Source organism: Homalodisca vitripennis, chromosome 6 (genome assembly GCF_021130785.1).
Source record: "Homalodisca vitripennis isolate AUS2020 chromosome 6, UT_GWSS_2.1, whole genome shotgun sequence".
Lineage (NCBI taxonomy): Eukaryota > Metazoa > Arthropoda > Insecta > Hemiptera > Cicadellidae > Homalodisca > Homalodisca vitripennis.
Window position 1 is genome coordinate 142,480,942 of NC_060212.1, and position 12,491 is coordinate 142,493,432.

At 32.9% G+C, this 12,491-nt stretch overlaps 1 protein-coding gene across 1 annotated transcript in view; it reads right to left on the reverse strand.

Annotated features, from left to right (window-relative positions):
- Positions 1-12,491, reverse strand: part of LOC124364963 (breast cancer anti-estrogen resistance protein 3 homolog) — a 209,257-nt gene that overhangs the window by 113,099 nt on the left and 83,667 nt on the right. Inside the window, 1 exon segment of the mRNA XM_046820816.1 lies at positions 8,256-8,331. Coding sequence (XP_046676772.1) covers positions 8,256-8,331 — 76 coding nt within the window.

Here is a 12,491-nt window from a genome sequence, read left to right on the forward strand (position 1 = left end):
TTTAATAAGTGCTCCAACGTAAACAAGAACTTTACAAAAATATTTAATGTTATTTTGATTTCAAAATGCATATTAATTTTTCTTTGTTTTATACGAAAACACATTATTATGTCTTTATAATAATATAGTTTTTTGTTTTTAACCCGTGTATTTTAAAAATTTTTAAGGAATCAAACCTTTAAATGTAAATAAAAGGTGTATCAAAACATATTAGTGAACTTTATGTACACACAAACACATAAAATTTGTGAGTAAGTCTAATATTTCCCTCCTTCTTGTCCAAGGTCTGGGATTAACAACATAAAGTACCAGACTTACCAGTTCTCCTAGGCACCGCACCATACCATCTACGCCACCACAAACACAGGACACTGGCACACTCCCGAGAGAGACCCTAGGGGCCCGCACTCCCAGCTAGGGTGGGCCTAGGGGACATGAATGACGGTGTACGCTGTGGAAGATTACTACGTCCCGGCCGCCCGGGCGGTATTGATTGCGGGAGATGCGCGTGCACACTACAGAATACAGATACAGACTTCACCGGCCACCGAGCACCAAGATTTCCCATCGGCAGGATAAAATTTCCCCGCTGCGGGAATTTCTCCCACAGCTTACTAAACTTGAAATCACATTTTCGTTTTTGGAACTGTCTCATTGTATCTTTTTTAACTTAACCTAAGAAACTAATATTTTGGTTTAGAAGATTATTTTCAAAATAAAATATATATTTTATTCCTACTCATAGATACTTGATCAAAAGTTCTATCATTGAATTGATGCTACTTTATGTCTTGATGAAGGACGATTTGGCAGATAATCTAATACAATACTGATGTCTTTTCGTATAAAGTATAAATAAATAAAACTGTTATTGTTACGAGATACTTTATCTGAAATGTTTATCACTTATAAGAATTCTGGGCTAGGATACGGATTTTCTGCAATAGTTCATGGTCATCTTCAAAACTCCAATAAGTACTAATTAACTTTTATTCATTATCACATACAAGGTCATGAAATATGAATGTGGATAAACTTCAATGTTATGAAAGAACAATCAAAGAAGTTCGTTCTTTACAGTCAATTTATATAATATATTTTTCTTTATAATAACGGCAATATAAAATTAATTTTATTTAGACATTTGGAAACTCAATTAAAAACAAAACAAGTGTCTTGATTTAGTTGAAAAATTATCTATTATGAAAACTTCAACAATGAATAAACACTCGTTTCAGCAAAATTCTGAAACAAATCTAATACAAGCACTAGGGTTTTACGATTGTCAAACAAAAGTATAATTTTCTGTTTAAACTTATTTAACAAGACTGAGTAATACATTAACCAAGAGCAGACTTATTACGTAATAGTATAAACACTAGATTACTCTGCAAACAGACAGTTTCTTTCACAACTGTAAAGTCCGTAGTCTGTCCACAGTAAAGATCGTTATTAAATGACTAACGACAAAGTTTTGATACAGAAACATAATTACCCATAATAACCTTGTTTTACGATCTCCATGGTTGCTGTATTGAATAGACGATCAATAAATCTAAAAGGGCGTGAAGTAAAAATTACACGTAATCATCCGTGTTTTGGCTGCTTACCCTAGTACAAGGGCAATTGAGAATATGCCTAGCGTAATCAAAATATATAATAGAATGAAATATACTCATTGAGTAATGGTAGGCTAAATTGTAAATCGTTGAATGAAAAACATAATTCAGATGCCGTATCCAAATAGCAGTGTTGTAACGTAAATGGGAAATAAGCAAACATAGAGGAATAAACCGATAAAACGCAATTAATTTTAAGAATAGCTTTATTAAGCATAATACGATTAATGAATTAATTAAACATTGTAACTATTTGTAGATAAACAAACATTTCCTTAAGCAGTGAGCATTTCTTTATTTCAAAAATACTGTATTCTTGAACTTTAATATGAGTATATATATAATGGGATAGCCAAAGAATATGAAGAATTAAATATTTCATTCAACGGTATATATCCTTTTTTTAATTAATATTTACAAATACAAAGTTAACAATTAGTTTGTATTTCAGTAATCCTTATTATAATGTTTATTTTTGTTGTTCGTAAAGAAAACAGTAATACAGTTCGATTTGATTACGATAGAATCGCTTGAGACAATGGAAGTCAGTTGTTCCAATTATACCCGTTGTGAGGGAAAAATTCCCTCGCGGCGCCAGCCTGCTACGGGTCTGCCCCAGGTCGATAGCCACGCGCATGCGCAGGAGCCCCATTGTTGCGGCACATTGTTGCGTACACCAATGCCACGGATTGATGGGGAGGGGGGAGGAATACAGATTTGAATCGCCAGGGAAACTAAAAACACGCACAAAGAGGGTTTCGTAGTGATTCATGATTCCTCCCCACATCGACACCCTACCGCTCCTTTCGCCCATTCTTCTCTGCGAAAAGAACAGCGAGCATTGTTCAGTGATGGAGTGGCAGCTCTTGTGATGCCAACTGTTCACTGTTTGTTTTTCGAACACGGCAAACAATACTCCTTGCGGGCTCGTGGTTTCGAAAGTTAATCACGGGCTACTCGATGTTAACAGTTGTATTGTGTACCGTGAAACACTAAGGGTGATTTTGGGCGTTAAGGAGATGCAATTGCAACTTTTTTGGGAAAATGTGTTTTAAACTCACTACATATTAAAATTAAGTAGAAAATTTTTGTGACGGAAAGATTATAAAATATTTTTAATGTCACTCCATGAATATTTACAGGCAAAGTAGAACATTAAAAACTAGTAAAGATGGGTACAGTATGTCCATAATTCATAACTTCAGGGAGTGAAATGCCTCTATTCATTTATGACTTGAGGAAATTTAAATCACTATTTTATAAGAAAATATTCTTTAATAAGATTGTTTTGTAGAAAATGTTTTTGAACACATAAAAACACGTCTTTCCCTGGTAATTCTTAATGTACATAATTACATAATGTAAAAAGTCCTTATCGTTGTATTTATGTTACTCTTTGGGTCTGATTATAAGATGTCTTAACACTGATTCTGTTTTAAATTTCTACCACTCCTTGTGGAACACTAACAAGTTGTGTTACACTTTTTTTCTTTAAAATTGGTATACCAAAGTGCATTAACTGTGTGCATAATTGTGTTTACAGATTAAAAAATATTATTCCAATCGAAAACAGATTATACCTCCATATCTGAACCAATAGTATCTGACAACATTTTGAATAAAACTAGCCAAACTGTCTACTCACAGAATTCTGTGTAAGTGAGCAGAAGTTTTTTATGAACCTTGCCATTCACTTTCCGTTTTAATATCATATTAATATCTTTTGATTTTCCTCTTTTTGGTCAAATTCATGAAACAACTTTATCTCTGCCGGCAACTTCAGAACCAGAAACTCCAACACGTGGATAAAATTTAGAACGCTATAAGAATAACACGCAATTATCATTTTCCAAACCGAGATTCAAATTCTGGACTGCTGAATGTAAATAAAGAATTATCAACCTCATTCTAGCTATTTTTATATTTCATTCTGTTTACTACTCGTTTAAAAGTCTCTACCCTACATAACACTATTACACTGTTCATACAATTAAAAATACTATCCATAAAATATATTTTGTCTTATAATGCTACTTAATTTTATAAAGCACAACAGGATTTCGGTCAGGTTAGGGAGGTATATACCTGACGAAGAGTATAGATTCCAATCCTCGAAACTTCAATCCTGTTATACTTTTAAACCTTTCATTGTCAATAACAAACTTTAAACAAAGAATTAATTTTATGTTTACAAGCTAGCAATTACTCGCGACTTCGCCCGCAATTCTTCTGCACTGCATTGCACCTAACATTACAACTATAGTATTTCTTCCAAATACTTCAATAACACTGGAACTATTTTAGACCAATATCAAGAAATTCCAAAGTCGAAGTTCTTATCTTGCTTAGTGATATTAGTCTTTATTGTATTAGATGGAGTGAAAATGGACGCAAATTCTTCCGACGATTTTATTCCATTCAAAAATTGCATTTAGTGTCTGGTGTATTGCTTTGTGATTCCACTTGTCATTTTAGCAACAATAATATGCCTATTTTCATTCCAGTACCCTAAGAAAATGTATGTAAAATTTCAGTACAATCGGTTGAATAGTTTACGCGCGAAAGCAAAACAAACAAACAAAGCCACTTTTCCATTTACAATATTATTAGAATTAGAATAATGCGGATTCCTGAATCAATACACATAGTGTTCCACGTTATTGAATGACAAACACGATTTCATTATTTGTTACGCCTCTTATTAAAAAAAGTTTCAATTTAAAGTTAACAACCCATGGTTAATTATCTCGGTTCAGCTGATTTATTTGTGTATTATATTGGATGAAACGTATCAACTTCATTACTATTAATATTCTAGCAGTATTTAAATACTGGATTTGAACAAAATAATTCGAGAGATGCAAGGGAATAACAATTTTATAGCCTTTTTTGTTTATTGTTATTTTTACAACTAGAAATCCGAAAACGAACATTTACAAAACATTATTATAAACATGGTTATTGGTGTTTAATATTGAGATCAATGAAGAAAGAAGAGTGATTGTGAGTATATCAGCAGAGTGTGATTTTTAAAGGGTTACTTTTAAAGGTTAAGCCAGACGACCTTGGAGTAGGTCAAGGTTAACTTTGACTGACGAACCGTGAAATGACCCGGACTACAAAGACCCAGTATTCCAGCAATGACTCAGCCCTTGCGTCAACCTACGGATCCCCTTTGATTCACGAACTTTCTAGTAGGCTATAATTTGAATACATTATGGACTACGAATCAATATTAATCCAAAACTTTAATAGGCGCTTCGCTCATACACTTTGACCACCATTGTAGTAGAAATAAATTTCATCACTACAATATTTTGTCTTTTATTGGAAATTGATTTTATAATAAAATTATATACAATTATTATTGATTGTTAAATATTTAAAACGTATTAAAATTGAGGTTATGTTACACAAATGTTTTGAGCATAGTCTTTTAATTTCTATTTCGCTTCTAAAGTATATTAATTATCGTTTAAGCATTTTTCGGAGGGAACTTCTAATAGTGTTAAAAATACAAAATATTATTTTGTTGAATATTTTTACAAGTTTTATAACATACTCTCAAATTATGATTTTAGTATCGACACAAGTAACTTATTGTTGTAAAAATAATAACTTTGGATACATTATATTTTGAGTAAATTTTAATTTAACACGTTTCACAAAAACAGTAGTCCTATAAAACAGGCTATTCTATAAAACAATAACTCAACTCAACAAAAAAAAAAAAAAAAAAAAAAAAAAAAACAACAATTACATCATAACTAGGTACTGTTCTACCCACTAGTTGTTTTACGAAAACTGTTCTACATAAATACGTGTTGTATGTAAACATTTAAGATATTTTTAATATACTACTTTGGTGTTTTAGAATTACAACTAAACACCAGAGGCGAGAAGCACCATTACATCATAATATAATGTATTATAATACTTTTCAGCAGTAGTACTTATCCACTATGAACTTGCCGCTGTTGTTATTAGAGAAATACGTTTCATGCAAAGTAAATCCACGTGTAAACAAAAAGATTACAACTTTGTTCAAGACAAATTTGACAAAATTAAAGTACACTAATATTAGAAATAATGTCACGAAGTTATAATAGGCTTTTTATTTTCTATTACAATAGCATACAATTAGGACTGTTGATTTCTTCAGAACTTTTCACTTCCAATAGTAAAAATTGCCCTTGAACAATCCCCTTGGTAATGTTCCACCTATCACTCAAGAAGCTGGCTCAATTCTCTTTGTCTCTCCGCAGGATATCTTGAGAACAAGTTGAGCTTGAAAGTTGAAATTATCCATAAATTTTATTTTCTATATTATAGTTGGGATCGAGTTCGGTGATGTATTTTCTCTGTGGGGTGTCCTTTATTCAATCAATATATGGCGTACTCCACTTGTCTTAACAAAGGGACACGGATATTTTCAAATTTTAATTCATACTACGATGAAACATAACGTTACTATTTTAGATTGCGATGACATTCATGGCTACAACTCGGGATTTTTACTGAGCCCGAATATGTCATATGCGATAGAATAGGCCATAGAGCAAAACACCACAAAACGGAAGACCCTTTCTATCACATTTATTTACCTATTTGTTCCTATGGTTCCTGAGGCGCATTTCTCCAGTTAAAACACAAAAAGAACAACCGTACTTTGATAAAACGTGTAATTTATTATTTGATAAAATGTTTGAAAGATCAATGGTGCAAATAAACTCCTCTGGCGCTCTGGCATGATAATTATTTTGTCAACACGGTGAGTATCAACGCCTTCAAAACATCACCAACTCTAATATACGAGGCAGTTGTCCAATATTACCATAGGCAGAGACCATTATTTATCGTACGATCCCAAATCTCATTTGAATACGAGGGTTGGCAAAAACAGCCTCAAGGAGATTACAGACTCGGCATGTCGCAGTTAACCAATCCAATCCTAGACTCGGTCCTGGATTCCGGGCAATTACAGGAATATGATTGGTAGGCGATCGCGCCATGCTTATTATGTAAATAGAGTGGAGAGAACCGACTACCGTTATTTTGTTTTTACCAACGGATTTGATCGCTATTCTTTCATTTCCTTAATTATACGTCACACTTCTTAACGGAGTTTAACATGCGCAGGAGGAAAACAAATTTCAACTTCTTATCTGAAAACGAGGAATACATTGCAAACAACGAGGCGTTTTCATCCTTTTTATTGAGCAAAGTGAACAATAAGGGGGCAACAATATTAGGTATACAGTTTTCGTATTATTACGCGCATACTGGCATCAAAAAGAAACGGGTAAGAGTCTTTCCTGGATTTTTTATTTTAATTAGTTTTTATTATTTTTCTGCGAAATAAATGGGATAATTTATATATTTTATTACAATTTTCTCTATTTTTTACTAATAAAAAATGTTCTCATCCGGTTTTATTGTTTTTAATTTATAAATCCAGCTTTTGATTTGTTTGAAAAATATGTTTAATTGCCATCAAAGGTATCCCTTAGTTGAGTTCATGTTTGTAGTAAGAGCAAATGAAAATAAAGTTATAAAATAATTTCTGCAAATCTACTCCTTATTAAAACTTTTTACCAAATTACAGAATATTCATCAAGATTGTTGGTTCGGAGTTGTTAGCAAAGAAACTTAGCTGAAAACAAATTTATTTTATTGATTCCAGATACAAACTGGTGGAGAACTTAATTTAATTGGAATAAAATAATAAAATAAAATAACTTGTATAACGATACAAAGTTTAATACGACGCTTCGTTTTTGCAATATAAATTAAGATACTGATCAAGCGCTGTGTAATTATTTAATATTTTCGCAAATTTAAATGAAAAACAGTGTTTCTACCTCTTTGGTAAACTTCTGCTGAAAGTGTCAACAGTTGGTTAAGTGTTAACTAAATTTGGATCACTTCTCATAGGTATTATAATTATTTTCCCGAATTACAAAATATTCCGGGAAACTTTTCCTGTTTTCTTTTCATAAGAACCTTTCTTGGAATTCAACGTATATACACAAAAAAGAAATAAGTGGAATTGGTTCAGCAGTTCTCGAGATTAGTGCTTAGCGAATCATTAAGCGATCATTACTTACAATCATACTACAAAACATTAGTTTTACAACAATACATTATTCATTTTTTAGAATAATCCATTTACTAAAGTAGTTTGAGCATGCTGAAAATAATTTCAGATAAGAGGAATATTCACTTCGTAATATAAAATAGCTGCTACCATGATATATCGTTTAAAAACCACTAAAAGCACATAACTGTAATCGTAAAATGTATTTTTACTGGATTACATGCAGAGAAGACAGTTACACAAATTTAGTATGGGTTTCTGATGAGAACGGCCTTGTTGGTAATGCAGTGCTATCTGTGAGCGATACACAAAACTTCACAGGCGCCGCTAGCTACTGCTACCTGGCGTCGGAACAGCCAACTAGTCGTTCACTCCTTCGCCACTAGATCGTGCTCGTGTTCTAACCACACAATATTCCTAACCTGTGGCGTTGCTCAGCAGCTCCTTTAATTTATTATTATAGAAACTTAAAAAAAAAAAAAAAAAAAAAAAAAAAAAACAAACACTTAAATAATCGCTAACGAATTTCTAATACTTACTCTCCATTTTGATTCACTAAACGACTGGGATCAACAGCAACACTGTGTCTTTGTGGCTTGTCCTTTTTTCGAGCTCCTGAAAAACAAATTTTGTTAGCTTTATAGTAAACCCACACAGCAAATATACACAGATTAAAAAAAAATAAATACAAATGTTTGAATTACGTGTAAAAATAGAATCTAACTAATTTTGAGATAAAGTTATTTGTTTGCTTGTGACATCGGCCGTTATTTTTGTTTTATTAATTAAGCGAGAAATACGAAACTGAAGAAGCAACGTATAATAAAGTATATTTGATCATTTTAAACAAGTTACTTTGCAAGTTACTTTCCTTTATAGTGGTAACACATTAAAATTTTAATTTCCATCATTTACTTTCCCAACACAAATATTCCAACATCAGAATACTTAATATGCATATAATTGTTTCATCCTAGTCATGATTTACATAAATACCTACTGTTGTACAAGTTCTTTGCGTAAAATCTGGTAATATGAACACCTGCGTATTAAAGCGGCAACAAGTACATTAATACTCTAACATAATTGCAGCTTCTTCATACAGGCGCTGGAAAATAGTATTCAGTGAAAATAAAAATATAACTGTATTTATTCTTTTTTTCTTAAAAGTCCAAGCTAAAAATCAACGTACTAAAACGTAAAGTAGCTTCGTGTTAAATTATTATCAATTACCTTTATAATTTTTTCCAAGCAAGTTTTTATTTTTCGATAAGTCTTTTATTCGTCTGTTCTTATATTATCCTTTAAATCATAGATTTATGATCTATACTATAAAAACCTTTTTTCAAAATAAAAATGTTAAATCGATGGATTGACATGGTCTCTATTTCTTCGGCGTTGTCATGAAATACTAAATATTTAATTTCAAAATTCCTTTAGCGTTCGAACGTATAACAGTCCACGGTTGTCAAAGTTTCCATTGGTTTCATTGTAGAAAAACAACATTGGAGAACTGACAATTTTCGTTAATTTTAAGACAATTAAGTAACCACACTGAGCTGTGGTTGGGCCGTAAGGAAGTTGATTTAAAATCCAGCTGTAAAAAATGACCTTAAGTTTTACCCACTAGAACAATTTGAAAATCGCAAACTTTTTGCGACACGCAAACCTAAGCATTTATGCGATACTATCGTTGTGGGAGATTTCAGATATTAAACATACAATTAATACACATCTTAACGAATTTTAGTTTTTCTTTTTTCTAAAGTGAATACTTTTATAATATATTTTCGATGTCAGTACAAGAAAGTTTTATATTTTTTCTGAATCACATCACCTATTGATAATGAAGAATTAGATACAATAATTACATAGATCATTACAACATTTAAATGTAATCAATATAATCCTAATAAGTTTCTTGTTTGTCCTGTTATGTAACTTACGTTGGTAAATAAATAAATCAAATAAATAAAATAACAGTAAGAATAGCCTAATAATACAAAAACTAAACAGTTTTTGGATGTGCATTAGTTAAGACTTTAAAATGAGACATCTCTCATTATTTTACGACTAAAAATAAAGGGTACAAATTCATGAGGATTAATTATTATTATTTATATGGGGGGCCAATCGACATAGCCACCAACACAATTGGAGCAAAAATTGTAAAAGTTTCGAAACTATGCGGGGGTGGGGTCGAGCCGCACAACAGATAAAATACAAATTTGTACGAGGAAGAAGGGCCGTAATTACAAGCTATTAGTCCGACCATTTACCGGTAGTAGATTGCCCTGATTGTGAGATAGAAGAAGGTGTGGTGAAGAATGTGGTGTAGACTGTATTGTCTCATCGTCAACTACTGTTACTAGAAGGAACGTATACATACTAATGTCTGCCGAGGAGGGGGGGGGGGAGGTTGCACTAGGAATCAAAACCAGGAATGTACTACAGTATTTCGCTCTATTTTCTCCGCGGATATGTTGTTCTTGTTGACAGTCATGAGACACAAATTTTAAGTAATACTTTATGTTACAGTTCTGTTGTAACTTTTTAAGGCGTCTTTGAATAGTTTGAATTCCAAGGACCATAGCTTGACAGTGAAGAACGAAAAATACCTCGAGGTGGTACCTACCACTTAACAGATCATATCACAAGATGATCTAATCACGAACAACAAAATCACCAAATCATAACTTCTTAGAGACAGTTTAAGCTTTGAGGACATATTGTGGAATGTAATCAACTATGGGTTTATCGATTAAACAAAAATAAAAGTAAATAAAACTCATATCCTTTTATAGACAGAGAACAAAGTGTTATAGGTGTTTAATTTAACAAAATTAACACTTAATTTCGATTAAGTAATCCTGGGCAGACCCACAACCTCTACTACACCTTGTCTGCGGACGTCCCTGATCACTGCTGAACAATCCTGGCGACCTTCCCAAGGATGCCGAGTCAGCTGGTTATGTGTACAATGCGGCAGTCTCTAGTTGTTCTTTCTAGAGCATACTGGTTCTAGATAATAATCTTAGGTGTTTCTTGTTTGTAGATCCGCATTAAAAAAGAATCATTTAAAATTTAAGAAAGATCTGCCCATTGTTACTTTATATTTGAACAACACAAATGTCACACAGCACACATTATATCCGGCGCACGGGGATTTCAGGCAAGTGACGCCATGGGAGAAAATATTTACAAGTTAGGACTTTGAGGATATATTGTTCTGAACGGGATGAAACATATCTGTCTGTAGTTAATACAGGATAAACACCTAATAGGAAAGTGCTTCATCATAGACAAGCCAGTAGATACGACTAACAGCAGTGAATTAATTAACAATGATTAGAAACTTCGGCAAGAACTACACCACCTCGTAAGAGTTTGACAAATGATTGAAGTCCTTGTCCTAAAGACCTCCGACCTTGGTGTGGTAGCGTAGGTACAGACAATAGCAGCAGTCAGACAGTGTCTGTCATCTGTCACGTCAGGGCGAAGTGTGGGCTCATTGTAATTAGATGGGTTACAAACGGCTTTCCAAGTAGCTTTATTGATCCATAGGGGATCATATGTAAAGCATCAAAGCAGATTATTCAAATTTGAGAGGCTCTGTTGCTGCTATGCAACACCGGGTATTGCTCACCGCTCTTTTTGTTGTTGAAGGGGATTCTTTTTACGCCAACTGCAGTTAAATTAATTATTCTCTATGTTTTTTTTTATTATTATATTGGAAAACTAATATTTAATTATAAAATATTTGTTTACATCTCCGAGAATCGAATCCGTAAACTCACGATTACAAAAACTCAGTACAGTCAAGACTGGTATTTATTGTTTATATTGCAAGAACCGAGAGCCAATTTGCGTTATTTAAGCACAGGACCTGGTTATTTCATGAAATCGATGGTGGAAATTATTCTAAGAAAGAAACAGATAGTCAGCTACGCTAAGTTTGGTGGAGGTTAAAATGTTAAGGATGTGAAACAATAATTTTTCCACGAACCATATTTTTTCTTGCTTGACACACTTCAAATCAACCGTTTAACGCATAAATACCAATAATTATATCATCGCCAGACAATGAGGTGGTCTGGTTCATGGTCTGTGTATAGTCAGGTGAAGATGATTTAACATTTCTTTATGTGCCTGACGGTTGGTTTTAAATGTATCATGCTAAGAAAAACAAAGTACGAGAAAAACATTGTTTTCTACTTTTCACTCTTTTGATACCCTTCCATTTCGACCCCATTCAATGGCTCGATTGATGATCGATTCCTTTCTTACGAAATTCTCTTATTAATTTCATGAAACTCAGATTGCGAGCTTATAGCACAAATTGGCTATGTACTAGGTAGCTTTGCGGTGCGCAGTTTTTGTTCTTATCCTTTTTCGTCTGGCTGTAAAACAGGAAGGGTATTTCGATTCTATTAAAGAATTGCACACGTAAAAATAACCTGGAGACACAGATTCCCCATTAGTTAAGAATTGTTCTGTGTCAAAAACTCAATGGGCTAAATAACACTGGAGCAACAGTCACGCATTTATGAACCAACTTCACGTTTCATTCCAGTTAGAAGCTGGACACTCGAGATAGGTTCAATAAACTAGTACCAAATGAATTAGGTATTGTACTTCACCAGGACTAACAGAATTTTAAACACAATGGTACATTATTATAGTTGGCGACACAAATATTTACTAGAACTACATATGTTTTAGAAATACAAGACTAAACTCGCTTGTAACATTGTACCTGAATCCAAATACTCGTA